Source organism: Micropterus salmoides, unplaced genomic scaffold, assembly GCF_014851395.1.
Source record: "Micropterus salmoides isolate LMB-PRFRI ecotype aquatic unplaced genomic scaffold, ASM1485139v1 Ms_hic_scaffold_3, whole genome shotgun sequence".
Taxonomy (NCBI): Eukaryota; Metazoa; Chordata; class Actinopteri; order Centrarchiformes; family Centrarchidae; genus Micropterus; species Micropterus salmoides.
Genome location: NW_024042261.1, coordinates 1,849,035 through 1,870,244, shown reverse-complemented (window position 1 = coordinate 1,870,244; position 21,210 = coordinate 1,849,035). Strand labels below are relative to the sequence as shown.

The following is a 21,210-nucleotide window of genomic DNA, read 5'->3' as shown; positions in this document are numbered from 1 at the left end:
TATGGTGTATTTTGAAAATTAAACCGTGTAAACGTGTTCTGGTACAACCCCTAATTAAGATTTTGAACCTGAAAAAGAACACAATACCACATCTTTAAATGGATTTGTATTTTTTTGCTTACCTTCATAGCGCATGCACCAGCTATGAAGTACAGGTCCAATTTTGTGAATGCAGCGGGGATAATGGATAAGAAAATTGTGCTTTGGTAAAATTTGCTTGTATTCTGAATTAATTATTGTGAAAGGATTCTTTAACTCCACAAAACATGCTTCAACTTTCTTGCACATTTCAGTTTCTCTTCCATCACTAAATAGATGCTTAATAACATCTTGAACAATCCCTTCCATGGGAATCACTACAGAGTTCACAACACTTTGGCATAAATACAGCTGCACAACTAGGTTTGCTGAAGATAATTCTGACTCAGCCTCTAAATATTCAGATGACACAATCAACATCAGTGGCATTACTTGTGTCAAGAACTTTGACAAGGTGTAAAATCATCACCTTTTTCTACAGACTCAAATTAACTGCTTACATAGCACTTGTTCAGATGCTTCCTAAAGCCACAAAAGCAACCAAAACAATGTGAGCAACCCACTTAGCCACATTTAAGATCAAGAATCTTGCCAGGACAGAGACCATCAATTACCTTAACCCCTTAATGCCGATTGTCGCAAATTCGCATCACACCTCTTCCTTTCAGACTGCAGCTGAGATGTTGTTTGTATTCCCCAAAAGCCTGTTTGTGCATATTTGATACGTACCCGGGAACCTTTTGCAAGCACTGGTATCTCGTTTATGCCTGTTGTCGCTAATTTGCATCATACCTACATACCTGAATTTATATCTTTTCTATGTTCTATAGAAAAATTAACAATTTCCACTTAATTTAACATTAAACTGAAAGTGAAAGCAAATGTAAATAAATTCAGGCATCAAGGGGTTAATGTGCTTTATAAGGCTGTTTGGTCTACCCTGGTCGCTTTTGAGAAGAAAACACTTCATTGTTTGATCTGACCGGATGCTAATACACCATTCTTGTTCACAACTCTGCAACTCTGGGAGTTTCCTTGTTTCCCCCAATGTCAATAAGCTCTGTGGTGGGTACCAGTCCATGGCTTTCCTTTATAACTTTTGCCTTCAGATTGGTGGGCCACTTTTCCAAGAATTTGTTGGCAGTGACCTCGCCAAATAGGAGCCTGAAATCTTGTTCTATCTGTAATGCAAAAATACAGTGCACAGAAAGGAGCAATAAGTGAGACTGCATGCTGCATGGGATATTTCAGTGATTCAACTAATGAAGAGTTCTTAACAGTCTGAAGACATCTCCTGTTTTCTTTTCATTATTGACCACTGACTGACTATAAATGAAGGTAGCTTTCATCTTCTCATGTACAGTGTCTTCATCAGCAGAGAGTCTCAAAATAGGAATAGCTGCTTCCACAGCCCCATCAGATAACACAGCGGGTCAGAATGGTCTGGGTTGGCCATGGCCTGGCCCACCATCTTAAGACAAAACACATTGTTATTGACTCCTGCCTACACATTTAAGCAAAATTGTATAACTGATAAGTAAATTTACTTTTGGAAGATTTGCTAACTGAGGCACCTCTTTATTCGGTAGTGCAAAGTATCCCGAACCACTCTCTGGATCGTAATAATGTTCCTATGTAGTTAAATACATGTATACTTAATATACTATCAACATTTCTAAGGGCAATTACGTGTTTAATGTTGTACTTTTACTTTTACTTACATATCCATGTTGTGAATATGGGTCTTCTAGATATGGAAACAGAGCAGCTATCCCCTGTGTACACATCACTCTGATACTTTGGGGGGCCTAATATATGCATTAAATGATAATCACTCAATTGGAAACAGTGACTATACAAATACTAACAATGTTTCTTCATAGCCTATGAATGATTCTTACTCTTGTGTTTGTGTCATCTCAGCAGCAATTATGTTTATCATCTGTCTTCTGGTGGCATCTTTCAGAGATTTGGTTTTTGCAAACTTTTGCATGATGTGTTCACCGCCATTTGTAAGACTGGAAATTGATTACATAAAAACACTTCCCATCAAATGGAACAAAATCCAGATTAGACTTAACAACAGTGTCCACTACCCACCGCTTTTGCCTCATAGTTTATGTGGCATGGCCTTTTAGGTTGACTTCCTTCATAGCGGCTGCTTCGTCAGGAGGGACACACCTCGTGAAGTTCAGAATGATAGTATTGTCAGATGCTGTTGAGCATGATGATTATGACAGAGAAGTATCTGTGCATTAAGGAATATAAACAAAATTGTTGCACATTGTGAGCAGTGCACAATCCAGAGTCAAATTCCTCGTATGTGTACACATACCTGGCAATAAAGTTGATTCTGATTCAGGCAGGAATATCTGCTGCACAGAAGAACAAGATTAGTAGGGAACAAGTACAGGAACTAGTCTTAGAGAAGAATGGCTGGAACAAGACTGGGAACAAGAGTCTACGATCTGGCGCTGAGTGGAGGTGAGGACCAGGTATAAGAAAGCAGGGCATAACGAGGCTGATAGTTGGCAGCTGGTGACAGGCCCCTGCACACCTGACTCCACTCCTGCAAGAAGGGAACACACACACACACACACACACACACAACCCAGGAACAGGGGACCTAACAGGTACATGTTGCCAACATGTCCTCAATCGACATCTATGAAACTATAAAACTGTGTTTAGTTGAAAAAACTATTATTGAACGATATTGAAAACATGGGAATGTTAACTTTACTTACCCGACTGTGACTCCACTCCCGTAAACCAGCACAGCAGCGGACCCCTCAAGCAGAATTGCAGCACGCGTAATCATCACTCTGTAGAGTTTAATTTTACACTGACTTTTAACTCTACTCTGGTTTACTCTCCATATAGTTGTAAATACTCTGTAGGTTAAAATAGGTTGACACTGAAATATTGACACTGTATTTTTTACTGTGATAAGGTGTGATACACTCTCACTGCACCCTCCCTCATTACACCAATGCAGTTAACCTGAAAATGATTTACTCCATTGAGCATTCATGTTTGTATGGTTTGGAGTTGGAAAATGTGCATTGAAATAATTATTCATTCAGAATGCTTACTTGCCTAATAAATGTGCACGCAGTGTAAGTAAACAACAGATTTCAATAATATTATAAATAAAAACTTCAACACAATCTAATTTGTAATGAACGTCCAAAAATATAGCAAAAGATGTTGCAAACAAAGTTGCTGCATTTATGAACTTGTTGATTTCTGGGAGGGCGGCTTCCTGATAAAGACAGAAAAGTAGAGACCAAATTATGCACATATAAAAATAACCTTTTATTTCATGTGGACATAACTGATATAACATTTCAACCACAGCTGGTCTACCTCAGGTCAAAGTGCAGAAGTGTACACAACTGTATTTAAATATCACAGCATTATCTCCAAATTAGCCTAAGTGAGTCATCAGATATGAGGGGGGAGTGGGAGTCGTCGGTCGCTTATATCTACACTCTAGCATGAGTTTTGCAACCTTAAAGCTGCATTATGACTAACCAATCGACACGACAATACCTGCCAGCCAATAAGAGGCAGAGTGGGGCGGGTCTTTTTTCAAGTCCTCTACACTGCGGAGTCTGACAGCTGAACACGTTAGGACGTTGCTGCCGAACAAACAAAAAGCAAGTCTGATGTAAGATATTAGTAAGCCAGTTACAATATTAACTGTCCTGGCTAACGTCCACAGGATAAAAATGTGTCGGCATCGGTGTTGTTTACACTGGGAATGCTGGGAACATGTCCCCAACACTTTTTGAAATGGCTGACTTTGTCCCCATCACTTTTCTAAAAGCATTTGTTAAAAATGTACCTTGCAACAAGAAATGTTAAATAACAAATGAAAATTCTTTACGATTTTTTTGTTTGTGGAGATTAAAATGTAACCACTAGACGAGTTAGAAGTGTAAGCAGAGAAGAGAAAAAGAACATTTTTTAGTTAGTAAGTTAGTTAGTAAGTCCCACTTATCATGGCCTGTTTAAACTTTTCACAATTTTTTTTAATCAATGTCTAGACCTGTCAAATATGTACTTGATTGCCCCAGAGAGGCTTAAGCTTCTTTAAACACAATTTCAGATTTGTGAAAATGGGAAAAAGGGCGGTTTCATTGCTCTTGTAAACCACATTGGACCAGGTCCAGATCAAAAACCACTATACGTGTAAGTATGTCATAAAGAATGTGGTGTACTATGACAATGTTGTTAACAATGTTGTTAATGACAAAATTAATATGGCCTGAAAGTAGCAAGCTAAAATTAACTGTGAGGGCTGTGAGGGAGGAATTTTTAAGAATTGTAGCAAATTATGCAAAACATCTATGGAAAGCTGGCAACCTCACTTTGACCTTCTTCTTCGGCTCTGGATAAGTTTTCTGTTCTGATCTCGGCACATCTGGGCAAACTTCTGAGTAGGCTAAAATCAGAGGCAGAATTTTTATGATGTCATCACATAGACTTCTTACAAAGTATTTTATTATTATTATTTGTATTTTGATACAAAATATGAAGGCATTTTCATCAAAACTATCAAATACAATCCTATTTTGTATTTCAAAATATGTATTTTAAATACTGCCCATCCCTGGTCAAAGTGCTTGAGCCCCTCTACAATGTGCGCTCACACCTTCACAAAATAAATGACAAAATTGTTATTTTCTACGTTATTTGTTTTCCCTGCTGTACCAAAAACATACCGATACTGAGGTACATACAGAACCAAGCATTTTGTACTGTTACACCCCTAATGATTACACATGACTAAATCCTTAAAGCGTACTTGTAAACTGTTTGTACACATGTCCAAATCATTCAGGGGTGTTTACAACTGTTTAACTAATTAAGTTTTCTGCTTTCTGCTTGAAGATTCATTCTTTAACTTGGAAAAAAATGTTCTTAACTGAACATCCAGATTTCTTCTGGAACTTTCAGAAACATCTCATGGCATTCAACAGGTGATGGTGTTTGCTCAGTTGTCATAAAGAGTGAAAAAAAAGATTATTAATTGAGAAGATTAAAAATATTACACTAATAGCATCATAAATAAATAAATACAATAAATTGATTCTTCATATAAAATATTAGATTTTAAGCATTTAGTAGATGCTTCATAGGAAGAATTATAGTTACACAGAGAGACTCACAAATGAAAAGGCATCGCCACTTCCAGTATATGCATTTGTTAAGCACTAATTAAAATGCGACAGTGAAACAAAATAAAACAGCACATTGTAGTTTCTGTATTTATCAAAGCCTTTATCAATGAAATAGTTAAAATGGGGAAAATGTGAAAAATTCCATTGAAGGTCAATTTAATGTAACCCCTTAACTTTCTGCCCCTAAAATTTTCAATAAGGGGCTACAGTGCTCCTACTAAAAAAACGATAGTCTGGAGTCCTGTTATTCAAAAAGATCAATACTTTTCAATACAATTTTCTTATATCTTAGGCATGTATGAATTATTTATTACAACAGTGGGGACAGGAAGAGAGCAGTCTGCTTTCAGATTTAATGGTTAATCCACTGTTTTGTTTTTCCATGTAAAATCACATTACTTATTATGTAACAAAATAAAAGAAGCATTTTACAGTAGACTTGAAATAGAATATATTTTGATCCAATCATTCAGGTTCTTGCTGTGAATGGTCTGATGAATATTGGACACAAAGGGGATGACAAAACAAATATAGTGTGACTACACAGAACAGACAGATGGTTAAATCCTTGTACAAACAGATTCTTTACTCATTTCAGCACCATAAAATACATGTAGTGGCAGTTTATGTACCAAACAAACTGTATGTGCAACTTGGAAAAACAGAAAAACTGTTCAGTACAGGAAAAATTAAGCATATTTGCACTACATCAGCAAAAGAAAAAAAAAAGACTCATCAATAAACGGCATGTTATTAAATAATCCTACAACATACGAAAACAGATAACTGTTAACAAAGACTATAGGACCACAGCAAGCTGAATTCCACAATAGTGAAACAGGTCAAAAGACAGCACCATTCAACCCCTTGGAAAAGACTGAGGCATTTGTTGTTATCACACACACAGACATTCATGCACACACATGCATGTGAGCTCCATGACTATGTGAAAAGGGTTCACAAGGTAAGAATATTTTTTAACAGCAGCTGCTGGCAGCTGTCATATAGTGCTCATATTAAGTATTCAATGTGTGACCATTTAAAGATATTTACTGTCAGATGTAGATGTAGATTTAATGCACTTTACAATGAAGTTACTCTTGTAACCCCATTTCTATTGTAATATGTATTAACAGGTGACCTGTATCTTGATATGTGATCCGCATAATGACATCTTATCAATGGCCTTTGTATTGTGATCAGATCTCAATGTGCAAACAATAACATGGTTCATCTCAAGTCAAGGGAAGTGATACAGGTTACTCTCAAATGATATATGATAATGGTATATGTGCAGGCATCAGGAGGTTACTTTTCAGTAGCCTTGCTAATGAGGCTAACATTACTTTCATTGTAAGAAGAGGTATGAAGCCACCTTCCTAGCACTAGTGCTTGCTCGGCTACCCCTGGCTAAGACACTTAACCCCTAGTTGCACCAGAGGCATGTGACCTCTGACGTGTATAGCAATTGTAAGTCGCTTTGGATAAAAGCTTCAGCTAAAATGAATAAATATAAAAAGACTACTGAAGTTGACCTTTCAACTTATCATTTTGACATCAACTTAATATTAGTGTATGTGCACTGGCTACAAGGTAACAGCTCGTATCTAAAAGCCTCAGTATGCTTCAAATTAAAGGGAAAATTGGAACATTTAATGAGGATGTCCAAACAGTGCTGATGTTAAATGCAGTCCACTGAAGCAATAAATTCCTCAGCGCATGCTAGCTGAGTTTGCCAAGTAGCTGCATCCAGCGGCGTCATTTGAGATGACAGTGATGTAGTGGCTGGCACAGAGAACTACAGGCTACTTGATTTCTAGCTCTAGATGCTGTCTTCTTATCTTGTTTTGCAAACAAGCTACGTTTGCAACTGTGCGTTAACTGCAGAGCATAATATTGACAAGAATACAGTTTACAATGTTTTTGCTGACTCGGGTATTTAGTCATATTTAGGCAGAGGTAGCCTCAGTCACAGCCGTGCAAGAGGATATGGCTGGCTGGGACCCCCAGGACCTAAGCCGCTAATACACCGACTGTTGGTGCTTCTGCTGAAATTTTTCTCCGGTACAAACAGAAACTGAATTATTCTGCTGCAATAAATTTGAGCATGGGCAGTTTTTTTTAGATGCTGTCTGCAACACCAATCCTAAGAAAGCCTTTTGCATGAAAATGGACAGAGGTATGCTGAAGACCTTCTTCAGGATTCCGAATTTAAACTTGAAAAGACTACCAAGACCAGCGTGCCCGAGAGGGCAGATGATCATCGAGTGAGTTTTTTTGTCACTCAACTTTGTTTTGGCCAACAAAGTAAAAGCTAACATTATAGACCTGAGTGGTGCTCCTACAGGCTGGGGCAATGCTGGACTAATGTTGTAATAATGTGGGAAAGAAAAAGTGTTTGAACGTTAATTTGTCATTTGAAGCCAACTAAAAAGGAATTATAGAAGTTGGATGCTCTTGTTGATTTTTGTGGAACTTTATACTTCATTGCTAGTTCAGCTTTGTAGTTAGAAGTCCATTCTGCCAGTATATTTATGTCATACATATATGTGCAATGAATCCTGGTTTATGTGGGCACTGCTGGCATGGCTCAACGAGGAATAGCAGGGCTGAGTTCAGCGCAGACAAAACGTAGCAAAACGTTTTTTTCAACAGAAACGGTGTTTCCCTGAACACCCTGTTGTGTACGCAAGCGCAATGCATGCCTTTTTAACGCCGTTGTGTTTACAAACCTTTCACAGCTGATTGGGTAATACCTGTGACACGCCCACCAAACAGAAGAAAACATACCACGAAGCTCGTTGTGAAACTTTGCGCAACGTTGCAAGGAAACATGTCGTTCAATCTGAAAATGTTGCAAACCGGTGCAAAACGTTCTGAGATTGAACTCGCCCCAGGACTCTGCTTTCTTGGGCAAGCCAGTAGCACAGACTTAGGAATGTATTGCTTCAATTGGCTACATTTACCAACAACACTGACTGGATATCCACATAAAAGGTGTCAAATTTTCCCTTTAAGTTGGATTGCATAAAAGCTGTGGTTGGTCCTGCAGCCAAGCAGGATCACAGCCCTGCTGTGAGGCTACAGTGTACAGGTGACGCATGTGTTCATGGCTTGGGGCACAGGACATTTTAAGCAAACTATGTCATGCCCATAGTCGGACAACAAGTACTGAAACAGCTAATGAAAGGTGTCAGTTCTCACTGCTCATTCAGCTCATCACATACTTGAAGAACAAACAACTAAAACTGCAAAACCAGATTTTGCACTGAGGTGCTCACACTATCTAAGTGGTAAATTTAAATCAATCAGAGTAAAATTGTTGACCCAGGCATTTTAAATCCATTAACTGAACTGCATCTGAAAGAAAACAAAACAACCACGTACCCTTAGAGTGTATGTTAATGCTTCCACCATGTTGTTGCTACATAAGCTATCCAAAGCACGGGGTCTCCTTTCATAAGCATGGTTGATTCACTGTGATCCCACAGTATTTTACCATGACTCCTGATCAGTACTTACACATAAATGTAGTATGCTTAATTAATACTTAAGTATCATAATTTTACTTATGTACTTCTATTTACTAGTTATTAAAATTACAACAATTAGCTATAATACAGTACAACAGAAGAAAAGATACAAAGGAAAAGCTAATTAAGGAAGAAAGGAGAGGGGAAATCTCTAGCTAACTCATAATCCCATGTTACTAGCCAGAAAAATTCTACTTTAAAATCAAGCACTTGTGTCATTCTGTGCAATAAAGCCGCCTGAATTGGCATTCTAAAGACTCACCCTTTTTTTGGTGTACAGCCAAAGAAATATTTCTTTTTCATCAAAATTAGAAGCTTATGAACCCATTTCAAATGTACACTTATGTTTACTTGCGTTAAATCAATAATAGACATTGTTTTCTTAGAACATTTAACAGTACTAAAAACAAGAAATTAGCATTTTTTTGGAGGAAAAGTAGGTGCATTTGGTCATTAGCTCTTGTGCAGTATGTTCTTGGCATAAAAGTCCCTACAGGTTTCACAGCAGCGCTGGTACCACCTCATGTCCTGACAGAGGTTCTTCTCTCGGATCACGCGACAGTACACCGTCCACTGGTCCCCCATGCATTTGTAGGTCAGAGCAGCTGGGGTATGGAGCGTGGGGGGTGGGGGGTGGGGGGTAGGAAAGAGGCAGCAAGTTAATATTCACAGGTGACATGCTGCATCACAATTAAACTTAATGACAAAATGTATTGTTTGTAATTGTCTTCTAAAAAGTTTTAAGAACACACTATTTATTCCCAATTATACCATTTACATCTTACAAATTTCTATCCATGCTTGTTAAAAGTTTGTTTTAGCCAGTATTCTATCTCTTATCTGTAGTTATGCAAATACCCTGCTAATCTTGATTTGTTTGTGTTTAGCATTATTAAAGCATGAGCTGTACCATTTTTCATTCAGTCTATAGCAACATCACCTTTACTGTCTGTACCCCTGTGTGTATATTGTGTAGGCTGCCTCCCTCCTCTCTCTCTCTCCTTCCATCCCTCTCTTTCTCTCTGTTCCTCTCTCTCTCTTTCTCTCTCTCTCCTTCACCCCAACCGGTGGAGGCAGATGGCCGCCCACCCTGAGCCATGGTTCTGCTCGAGGTTTCTGCCTCTTAAAAGGAAGTTTTTCCTTGCCTCTGTCGACTAGTGCTGCTCTTGGTGGGAATTGTTGGGCTTCTGTAAATAACATCAAGGTAATGGTATAGTTCTGGGTTTGTTTGTTGTTTTTTTCTTGTGTATCATGGTGACATGGTGAGTCTGCCTTCCAAGTGACTCTATTCTGTCTTCCCCACAACTGGTGGCAACGGTCTGCTTCAGTATGCTACAGTACATGTTGGCATTCATGGTTGCCTCAATGAACTGTAGCTCCCCAGTGCCGGCAGCACTCATGCAGTCCCAGACCAGAGCTTGCTCCGAGCTCCTCAGGTGATTTCAGACAGGGAGACAAGCGCTCTGCAAGTAAACAGCAGGCGCTCTATGGATAGTAACCATGGCAACAGCTTCTGTATGTTACACAGCTGTAGCCTATTTAACTTAAGTTGAAATTAAAGACTAACGTTACATAACTTTACCTGATAGGCCTTCATCTAGTTTTGTGGGGATGATCTGCCATGTGAATTCCCTCCTGTTGTGTCCTATTTAGTAAACTGGAAACTCTCAAACAGCAAGGATCAGTCTCTCTTCCAATGCTTTGTGCTCCGCGTCAGGTACAAAAAGTTCAGGACAATTCAACTTCGGCAGCGTTGGGTGACCACTTCACCTCAATCTAGCTACTGAACATAGACTGTTTCTGCTGCTCCCTGAAAATAGATTTATATCTGTTAACCTGTTGCTCAGAAGGAGCCTGTTATGATGTTTTGACTGTGGCTCTGCACTCTTAACTTTTTTTAAGAAGCTAGATAAAAGGTAATGCCCTGGCAGTGGCAAATAGCTTTGGTTTTATATTTGATTGATTACAATAATGTTTAAGTTGAGATTTACAAGAAATATTGTAAGTGTCTACTTTGACCAGCAGTTTGCAGCAGATGGTCAACCTCAGGAGGAAGAAAGTTTTGGTGAACTGTCCAGCCATCTCCGTCCATTCCACAGAGCCACACAGCCACCTGACCTGAAGACATTCATCCATCCATCCATCGTTAACCGCTTATCCTGCGTACAGGGTCGCAGGGCTGAAGACATTCAGCCACGCCTGCCGACTCGACGTGAATCAACTTTGCCCAGCTGATGCGACACCGGCAAAAGTAGTGATAGTAATCAGGTCGCTCTAGCACAGAGCTGGTCGGCCCCGCCTCACTCTCATGTCAAAACTGAAAGTGAGTGTTTACAACTAGGATGAAGAGGGACTATCCGTCTGGGAACGTGAAAAGAAAAAGCTCAATGAGCGTGAACTGCGTGAACGTCAGGCAAAGATAACAGATAACAGTAATGTGCAGCTGCAGTGAATCTCTCTTTCTGTCTGTCTTGCTAACCAGCTGAGCAGCGCAGCTCTTGTCTGTCTGTGTCTTGGTTGCTTGTCAGACTTTGACTGAATAATGTTAGAGTGAAACAACTATAACATTTGATAAACCTGATGCAGCTGATAACATTAATACAGAGAAATTATCTATAATTTACAGGGGCTGTGCGGAAGTTTGTCAGTAAAGTTGATGCTGAATCATTAGCCAGCACAAGCACAGACTCCAGCCAGTCAGTTAGTACAAGCACACTTGATCCACATTCAGCCTTAGACAGTACGAGCACAGCCAGAGGTGCACAGCCAGCATCAGATACAAGCAGCTCAGACCCTAATGGAACAGTTGCTGCTCCACCAAATGACCCAGCAGATTGGCCCCCAGACTTTATGAGGACCGAGTTCGTGCGCAGGTCTGTTTAAACCGGCACTGGAGTTTTCTAGAAGAGGCTTCTATTCAGACTTCTTACAGAGGGAGGATTGTAGTGAGAGCAGTGTGGCATCAGGTGTGACTGTGCAGCAGACCGGGCTCTGTATTTGCACTTTGAGTTGTTGCCATTTTGTGAGAGAATGTTAATGTAGCCGATAGAGTTTTGCTATATAAACATATAAAAACTGAAGCCACCCTTGCTCTGTATGGGATTGTGAGGTGCACTTTATCAGAGGGGCTGAAGTTTCTGAGATTTCTGCCTGGGCACAAGTGTTTTCAGTAAGTTTTGGTTTCCACCTCCTTGTCTCATTCTTACATACCCAAAGTCCCATCTGGGGACCTGTGTCTGTCAGATGGTCTGAAGAGGATACTACCACAACATTAGAGCAATAACACAGACTAATCCCCCCACAGTGTAGGAAAAATCCACTTGTCCTCTTGCGATTCAGTTTTCCTTATTGTGATTCGCTACAACTGTATTCAAACCCGTCTTGAGTGAATTTAGAAAGGAGGTCGCTTTTTGTAAGATGAATAGATTTTAATGTGTAGTACTTTTAACTTTTGATTACTTAAGTATTTTTAAAAACTTTTTTTGGATTACTGGATTACGCTCCGTAGTGCTTTTTGTGTTTTTGTTTATTAACTCTGTTTTCTGCCGTCTCTCTCTGGTAACTTTTAACGGAGAAGAGCTCTTAAACATCAAACTTTTAACTGCTAACACTATTGCACCGCTCCAGATTGAACCTGGAACTTAGTTGGAGGAGTGGCAGCTCTGTTTCGGGTTCCTCCGGAGACGCCGAAGGAGAAGGCGTGCAGGCGCGCTGGTTAAACAGTGGGGTTTTCGCACCCTTCTATCCACCTGGCGAATGTCCGCTCTCTGGCCATCAAAATGGACGAACTGCTTCTCCTCAACAGTACTAACTCGGACTTCTGCAGATCTGCCGCCCTCTGTTTTAAAGGTCCTGGCTCACTGAGCACATCCCGGACAGCGCACTTCACCTACCGGGATTTAACCTCTTCTGGGTGGACCGCGTAACGGTGCTCACAGAAAAAGCCCTCACTTAGAAACATTATTTATAAACTGTAAACTGTTTTATTCACTGCGGGATTTTTCCTCGTTTGTTGTGGTCACTGTTTACATTTCACCTCAGGCCTGTGTTAGTGAGGCGTTACTACACCTGGCCGACTAGGAAGCTAACATGGAGAAAAAACATCCAGACTCCCTGCTCATTGTTCTCGGGGACTTCAACACAGCAAACCTCATCCACGAACTTCCAAAGTACAGACAGCATATTAAGTGTCCCACCAGGGACACTAACACACTGGACCGCTGCTACACAACATTAAAGGACGCCTATCGCTCTGTTCCCCGTGCAGCCTTAGGACTGTCTGGTTCATCTTATCCCAACATACAGGCAAAAACTGAAATCTGCTAAACCTGTTGTAAAGACTGTGAAAAGATGGACCAACGAATCAAAGCTGGAGTTACAGGCCTGCTTTGACTGCACTGACTGGAGTGTTTTTGAGGCTGCAGCCACTGACCTGGACTAACTGACACTGTGACATCTTACATCAGTTTTTGTGAGGACATGTGTGTGCCGACTAAAACCTTCCGCACATACAACAACCAAAAACCCTGGTTCACAGCGAAACTCAGGCAGCTTCATCAGAAGGAGGCCTTCAGAAGTGGGGACAGAGTCTTGTAAAACCAGGCCAGGAACACTCTGACTAAAGAGATCAAAGCAGCAAAGAGGAGCTACGCTGAAAAACTAGAAAAGAGCTTCACAGCCAACAACCGAACAAACCCTGTTTGTGGACTTCAGCTCGGCGTTCAACACCATCATCCCGGACATCCTCAGCACCAAACTCACCCAGCTCACTGTGCCAGCCTCCACCTGTCAGTGGATCACAGACTTCTTGACTGACAGGAGTCAGCAGATGAGGCTGGGGAACATCACATCCAGCACCAACGACTGCACCACTGAGACCCATCTGTCAAACTCCTGAAGTTCGCTGACGACACAACGGTCATCTGCCTCATCCGGGATGAGTCGGCCTACAGACGGGAGGTTGATCAGCTGGCTTTCTGGTGCGGTCAGGACAACCTGGAGCTTAACAGTCGCAAAACTGTGGAGATGATCTTGGACTTCAGGAGGAGGCCCCCACTCTGGTTCAAATCACCATACTCAACAGCTCTGTGTCTGCTGTGAAATCCTTCAGGTTTCTGGGATCCACTTAGGGCTGGATACCGGTTCCTGAACGATACTTTTTTTAATACCAATTTTATTCTCAACAAACGGAGAACCATTGTTGTTTGTATAAAGTAACTTAATTATCACATTATTATCATTAATATTGTTTATTTTAATAATTGTTCCTTTGAAAAATGCTACTGCTTGTCAAAACCAAGACATATTTTCAATGTAACAACGGCCTATATTGTATTTTTGTTGTTTTTATTCCTCTTTCTTTAGTTTTTATAATGTCATTTCATTGTTTATTAATTATATATTTTTTATTGTTTATATGTGAATTTGTGCTCTGGCAGCCCAAGGATCAGTACGTGATGTCACCAACACACGGATGCGCTTCCGCCGGCTGCACATACAGGTCCGTGTGTGGTGGTGGTGTCACTTACTGATCCTTCAGAAATACTTGGGAAAATGTAGCGTGTGTGGAAGCTACCGCGCTACTCGGTCAATTAAAGAGCTTTGATTTGAGTATAAGTATAATGCAGAAATTCACCTCTTGGTTACTGTGTGGAGGGTTTATATAATAATGATTCATTATATAACCCCCCCTGGGCCCACAACCAAATTCAAACCATGTAAAAACCACAGAAATATGTTGTCAATATGTAATCACCACTACTCCGGCTAAATCCTTCCATTTTCACAATCTTTCCTGAGTATACAACCAGACCAGCCATATAAAGGCTTATGTATTTAATTACTATCATTATCTCTAATGTGCTCATTCATACAGTAGCCTAACGTCCCTATCCATGAGTAAAATATTACTCAGATTTGCAGTTTGTAAATATATTGTAAGTAAGTAATAAGCTTGATACACTATATGAATAAACACACTCATTAAAATTCAACCAATTTAATAATAATCTGGATCAAGCCACCAAGAATTCCAGCACAGAGAGAAGAACAGAGAAATAAACACATATAAACGCAGAAGTTTGGCAGGTCTGGACGCAGAGTGGGCCACATCAGGTCCGCATTCTGCAGACAGAGAAACACACATGAGCACATCGCTCTCAAACACTGCAGGTTGTTCACCAGTCACGAGCTGTGAAACAACAGCACGGCTCTGTTGGTAGATAAAAAGGAAAAGTTACGTTGCGTTCTCTGGCGGACTTGGATCAGCTGTTAGCTGTTTACAGAGCTAACACTAACGTTGCTACGTGCCTGTGTTTTAATGTTTTAATGACCGGGTCTGTTTGCTTTGGAGAGGAGACGACCTCGGAGGTAATTCGGCTCCAGGTAGAACCTTGTCAGGGCTCTGAAGTGGACCCAGAACAACTCTCATCAGCTGTTAGCTGTAAACACCAGCAGGACTACAGTTACGGTGTGGCTGTGTTAAAACAACATCACTGTGCTGTAACAATGTTATGCTTTAGAAAATGTTACATAATTAACAAAATAGCTATATAATGTCAGTCCAGTGACTGTTACCTGACAGCAGACCTGCCTCTCATTCTCCGGCGCTGGCAGTCACTCAGCCTGCCGAGTGAACGAAAGACTGAGGAGGACCCATGTGAGCGGTGAACGAGTAGTTCATTCCTGCTCCACAGTAGCTGCCACGTGACAAATAAACGACTCAGACCTAGAGACCCAAAGTTGAGAGTCGTGAACTAATCAGTTGTTTCCTGTGCTGCCTGCTTACCAAAGCCCTGTAGCCGAGCTGTCACGTGACAAATGAACGACTCAAACAGACAGTTGAGAGCATGGTTGAGAGTCGTGAACTAATCAATACTGTTTCCTGTGCTGACGGAGCCCATGCAGCTGCCGTGTGACGAGTGAACATAAGAGTAAAAATGAACGAATCACTCACTGAGACAACACGTTCCTTAGGTCTTATGAACGAAACGTTCTTTGAACGACACAACACTATTGGGCATGTTGAAGCAGGCTTGGTGGCAGTAGGGCGCTGAGACGATGACGGCACCAGCTCTGTCTTGTTGCAGCAAACACGGAGCAACTTTCTGCTCTTAAGTTTATTCCATGCACTTTTGATTTTCTCCACGTCTTTTACATCCACGAGCGTTCACAAGAACCTTTAGGTATCGAACTTTGGTACTGAAAGACAAGGCATTTTTTGATACTCGTGGTATTAAGGCAATTCGGTCGGTACCTAAAAAGTATTGAACTCGATAACCGGCCCTAGATCCACTATATCCCAGGACCTGAAGTGGGAGCCCAACACTGACACCATTAGGGCTGTACATATCGATTATTTTTTAAGTCGATTAATCTAACAATTATTTTTTCGATTAGTCGATTAATCTAACAACTAATTTTATTTATTCTAAACAAAGAAAAGTTGCCTATTACTCGATTAACATACCAATTTATCCAAAATAAATGTCTAATACATGTCTAATCAATAAATCTATATTTTATTCAATCATCCTGATGAAGCACATTAGAATAATGACAATAGCAGCAAATCTTAAAATGAATCAAATTTCCACGTCACTGATGTGTTGTGATAATAACAATAACAGACATTAATTAGGCTACTTTACTTAAAACTTTAGATGTTTCTGACATGGATTCATTTTAATATTGAGTAATGCAGTATGATAATAAAATGTATTTCTGCATCAGTGAACACCTGAAAGGACTCACAGACTGTACAGACAGTCATAGATTGTCTGTAATCAGATTCAGCTGTTTTCTCGCTCATACGTGGCCGTTAAATAAACAGAAAATCTGAAACAGCCAATCGTTACATGACTCGCGTTGTAACGTTACGTTACCATGACCGCAGTGGGGCAGAAATTACTTTTAACATGAAGGCAATAAACATTTTAACGGACTACGTGTCCTCGTGCTGATAATGTGTCGTGCTTGTGTGGCGACAGAAAGTAAACACGATTTGCAGTGCTGCCGTCTAGACAAAGTGCTGCGGGATAACGTTACTTTCGTTTCACGTGTTTGTGAAAGTTGTGCTGCAGTGAAGCTGTTTCCAGTTCACAGAGCTCACGGAGCAGCACGTTGTTGAGTGTCTGTCTGAAATACTCCAAACTTTAGACGGTCGAAGGCGCGGCCTTGTAGCTGGAGCTTGTCCGGGATAATCCCACACCGGATGCAGCGACCCGGCCCTAAACACCATCGTCAAAAAAAAGGCCCAGCAGAGGATGCACTTCCTGTGCCAGCTCAGGAAGCTTAATCTGCCTAGGGAGCTGCTGATCCACTTCTACACAGCCATCATCCAGTCTGTCTTCTGCACATCACTGTCTGGTTTGGATCTGCCACCAAAAAGGACAGGAGCAGACTACAACGGACAGTCAGGACTGCAGAAAAGATCATCGGTGCCAAACTGCCCTCCATTCAGGACTTATACATTTCTGGAGTCAGAAAACGGCCAGGAAATATCACTGCATCTCACTCCGGACACAACCTGTTCCAGCTCCTCCCCTCTGGTAGGTGCTACAGAGCACTGTACGCCAAAACCAACAGACTCAGGAACAGTTTCTTCCCACAAGCCATCACTCTGATGAACAGCTGACTCTGACTCGCAGTTTCAGGAACAATTCCTGTGCAATAATTCCTGTTTACTGGCTACCATTTAAACAATATTTATTCATCATTCTCCATTTCAAAGCTCTTCATACTGTTCACATATGTCATATTGTAAATACTATATACCAAATCCACCTACCTCAAGTACACAACACCGATCATAATACTTATTTATTCCAGCATTCTTTGCAGTCATCACACTATGTACATGTATGCTTGTATGTGTATATGGCAAGTAAAGCTGATTCTGATTCTGAAAATAAAGCTTATATGTGCTCAGGCTTCCTTAGGTGTGGATGTGAGTGTGAGTGGTTGTTTGTCTATGTGTGGCCCTGCGATGGACTGGCAACCTGTCCAGGGTGTACCCCGCCTTTCGCCCGATGTCAGCTGGGATTGGCTCCAGCCCCCTGCGACCCTGTACGCAGGGGGCTGACGATGGATGGATGGATGGACAGCTAGCCAAACACAAACCTTCTTCTCTTCTTCTTCTATCTTAGGGGCAGCTGTGGCTCAGGAGGTAGAGCGAGTTGCCCGTTAATCGGAAGGTTCAATCCCCGGCTCCTCCAGGCTGCATGTCGAAGTGTCCTTGGGCAAGATACTGAACCCAGAATTGCCACCAGTGTATGAATGTGTGTGAGTGTTAGTTTCTGTTTGAGCACTTAGGCTCAGTGAATGGTGAATGCAGATGTAGTGTAAAAGCGCTTTGAGTGGTCGAAAAAAGACCAGAAAGGCGCTATACAAATACGGAGCATTTACATTCTACCCTTGTCTTCTGTCTCACGGCTTCACCTGCCGACGTATCTCTCTCTTGTTTTTGTAAAACGAGTGCCCAAGTGGCCACAGAGCAACCCACCCACCAGGATGTCTGCCGGGGCCGGCAGCAAGTCAGACATTTATTTTCAAAGATTAGCGGTGTGGAGCAGGGGCGATTACGGTAGGTTTCTGTCTTTATTCGCACAGCTTGCTTGCACTTTTGGGGCATTTGCAAGTGAAATGGTCGCGCTGTAGAATCCTGCTAATGATCACCTTACACACGAATGGGACCACGTGAAATTTTTACTCGCACACATTGTCGCATATGCGACCAAAATGATCGCAGTCTGGAGCCCTGTGAACTGGAGTGTAATGTGTATTTATAAACAAAAACAACATATAATTCCGTATAATAATGAAAATTATTACTTAAAGTAAATGAGAGAAATATTAAGAGTAAGAGTATAAGTAAATATTAATAGTAAGAGTGATCTTAAGTGTGCGTAGATTCTCCCTAATAAGACAACTTAGCAGAATCTTTGTGAAAACTGCGCAAGTGGATTTTAAAAAGAAATTTGTTCATATAAACGGATGGTGAATGAGGCCCAATGATTACACAATGGACTATGTAAGTAAAGTGTGCTGTTTCACAGAAATTTGAAATGAGTGCACTGACTTAGTGAGTGAGGTACCATTCCAGTCAGCTGGGAGAAGAGGAAACTCTCAAAGAGCTGAAGGTCTGCCTTAAAGATTTTGTTTCTTCCATCCAAGTAGTGCTAACCATGGCATGAACTTTACCCTCAATTCTGCTGAAGGAGGTGCACAGTAGAGAGCTGCATTGGGATTGGGATCCCGCGGGACGCAACACAAATCGCGCGGGAGCGGGCGGTTTTAACTATGCTGCGGGCGGGAGCGGGTGGTAAAAAAATATACTGCGGGTCCCGCAGTAACGCTGATAAGATGGAGACAACAAAAAAAAAGATTAAAGTGAGTGTATGCAGCTGCTCCCAAGAATGTACTGCACGGGCTTGACTCCAACCGGTGACCTCGGGTACGAGAGGTGGATCCACTGACGAGGAGGCTAAAGCCCGTGGCCACTGGCGTCGGTCACCAATGCGTGTCTTAAGGTGTCAGGAGTGAGGTTTACTCAGTGCACAGCCTTGCTGGCTTCAATCACACGGGCTTAAACAATACAAGACCAAAGCAAGGCAAGTCTGAAATTTGTAAAACTTCTCAGTTCTTACTGACAAAAATGCTATGTTTAGCATAGCCCAAACATTTGTGTCCCTTTTTTACTCTGCATGTCACAATGTTTGCGGGTGTGGGCGGTAGTGGATACACATGTTGCGGGAATGGGCGGTAATGGTCGGGAACAATAAAACAGTCCTGCGCAGGTCTCTAGTGCACAGCACACTTTGTGATTCATTTGTTAACGACTCAGCTTCAGACTGGGACAAATGGCTTTCCTACCTGTTTTTAGCATGCAGAGAAGTCCCACTATTCACTTTTCCTGCTGCTGTATGTACATTCAGTGAGGGGTCAAATGGATATCTTGGAAGAGGTGGCTAGGAAGTTTTAATAAAACATGAGTCTGCATTCACCAGCTCATCAGGAACACCATCTGCTGAGTAACAGCTAGAAATATTTCTGAATTGACCCTTCACTAAGCCACGTCCCGAATACGCAACTGGCCAATCACAGTGCAGTATAGGACTCAATCTAACTAAGTGCCAACACTTTCATGGCTTCACTCCATTGACTCGTTTGCAAAAGGAGTCATTTTCTAGCCTTTTTTTGCTGTATTTCTCCAAGACATGGTCAAACGCTATTCCTGGGGCAATTAGTATCGCTACCCAGAGAGGTTGAAAGAAATTCCCTTTCCATTACCTAAAACAAATCCAGAAAATTGAAGGCTGTGGATTGTTTGTAATGTAATGTTAGTAAGCTAATGCTTGCTTAATTACTACTGAAGGTAGCGTTATGCAACCCTACTGCTGTTTGCTTTTTTAAGAGAGACCTACCCAGCTGTCCAGGAACAGTGTTAATCCTTAATATGGTTGTCCTTTGTCTCAGTCATTAGGTGATGCGGTGGTTCACTCTTACTTGTGATGGTAGGCTTTAGCTTCTGTCTTTATTTGTTTCACATCAGTTTGACAGTCTAAATACAATCTTCAAATGTATAATGCAAACCTTTATGTCTCCTTTCTGAGATTGCTTTTTTCAGTTTTCCCAAAAGTAGACAAGATTTCTCCAGGGAGTGCAATTATAGACAGTGGCAGCGTTGTGACAAATCTGACAGGTCCGACAGTTTGTTGGACATAGCAAAAGTAATTAAGGGGGGGCGTGGCTTAGCAAAAGGGTCAATTAAAGAAAGAGGAAATGCTCACTACAGGAGTAATCAAGCCTTCTTGCAGTGAGTGGTGTGGGCCTGACGTGATGGTTCCAAAAGTATAAAATAAAACGTTATCTGTATTGCACTTTTTAAACCATGGTTACATAGTTCTGCTTTAAAGAACAAAATAAAACAGTACACACTGACATAGTAAAAACAACAAATATAAAATAAAACGTGATTAAACAAGTGTGTGTAATAAAAAACAGGTACAATGTAAGTGATAAGACAGACAATAATAATAATAATAATAATCTGTTCTCACGTGGGGGGGGGGGGGTGTTGCACGGTGTCTTTAACATTTCAATCTGACTAGAACTAGAAGTTGTAAGGAGTGTCTCACCTAGCCTGGGGGAGGTGATGGTGTTTACGTTGATTCTCTCGTTGCAGGCACCATGGTGACAGGGTCGGTAAGTTGGTGGTCTCAGTGTCACTGGGCAGTCGATACCGTGGCGACCAGTCACTTTGTGCATACACTGGACCACTCGCGACTGCAAGCCCTTCCCGCAGGATGACGAGCACTGAAACAATTACAGGTGTTTTCATTGCTCATACTGTGACTCTCTAGAACTTGGAAGTTGTAGTAAACAAAGGTGCTTTTTATGTCAGTACAGTTGCAGGAAAAAGTATGTGAACCCTATGGAATTACCTGGAA

General features: G+C 41.2%; 1 protein-coding gene across 3 annotated transcripts in view; it reads right to left on the bottom strand.

The window, feature by feature from the left end:
• Positions 1–5,790: 5,790 nt before the first annotated feature.
• Positions 5,791–21,210, bottom strand: part of adamts17 (ADAM metallopeptidase with thrombospondin type 1 motif, 17) — a 230,929-nt gene continuing 215,509 nt past the window's right edge. For all 3 annotated transcript variants that reach the window (XM_038693288.1, XM_038693289.1, XM_038693290.1), the window contains 2 exons: positions 20,899–21,076; positions 5,791–9,366 (listed from right to left, as the gene is read on the bottom strand). In XM_038693288.1, the coding sequence (XP_038549216.1) occupies positions 9,215–9,366; positions 20,899–21,076 (330 nt within the window). In that variant the 3' untranslated portion in view covers positions 5,791–9,214. The remainder of the gene's footprint in view (positions 9,367–20,898; positions 21,077–21,210) is intronic.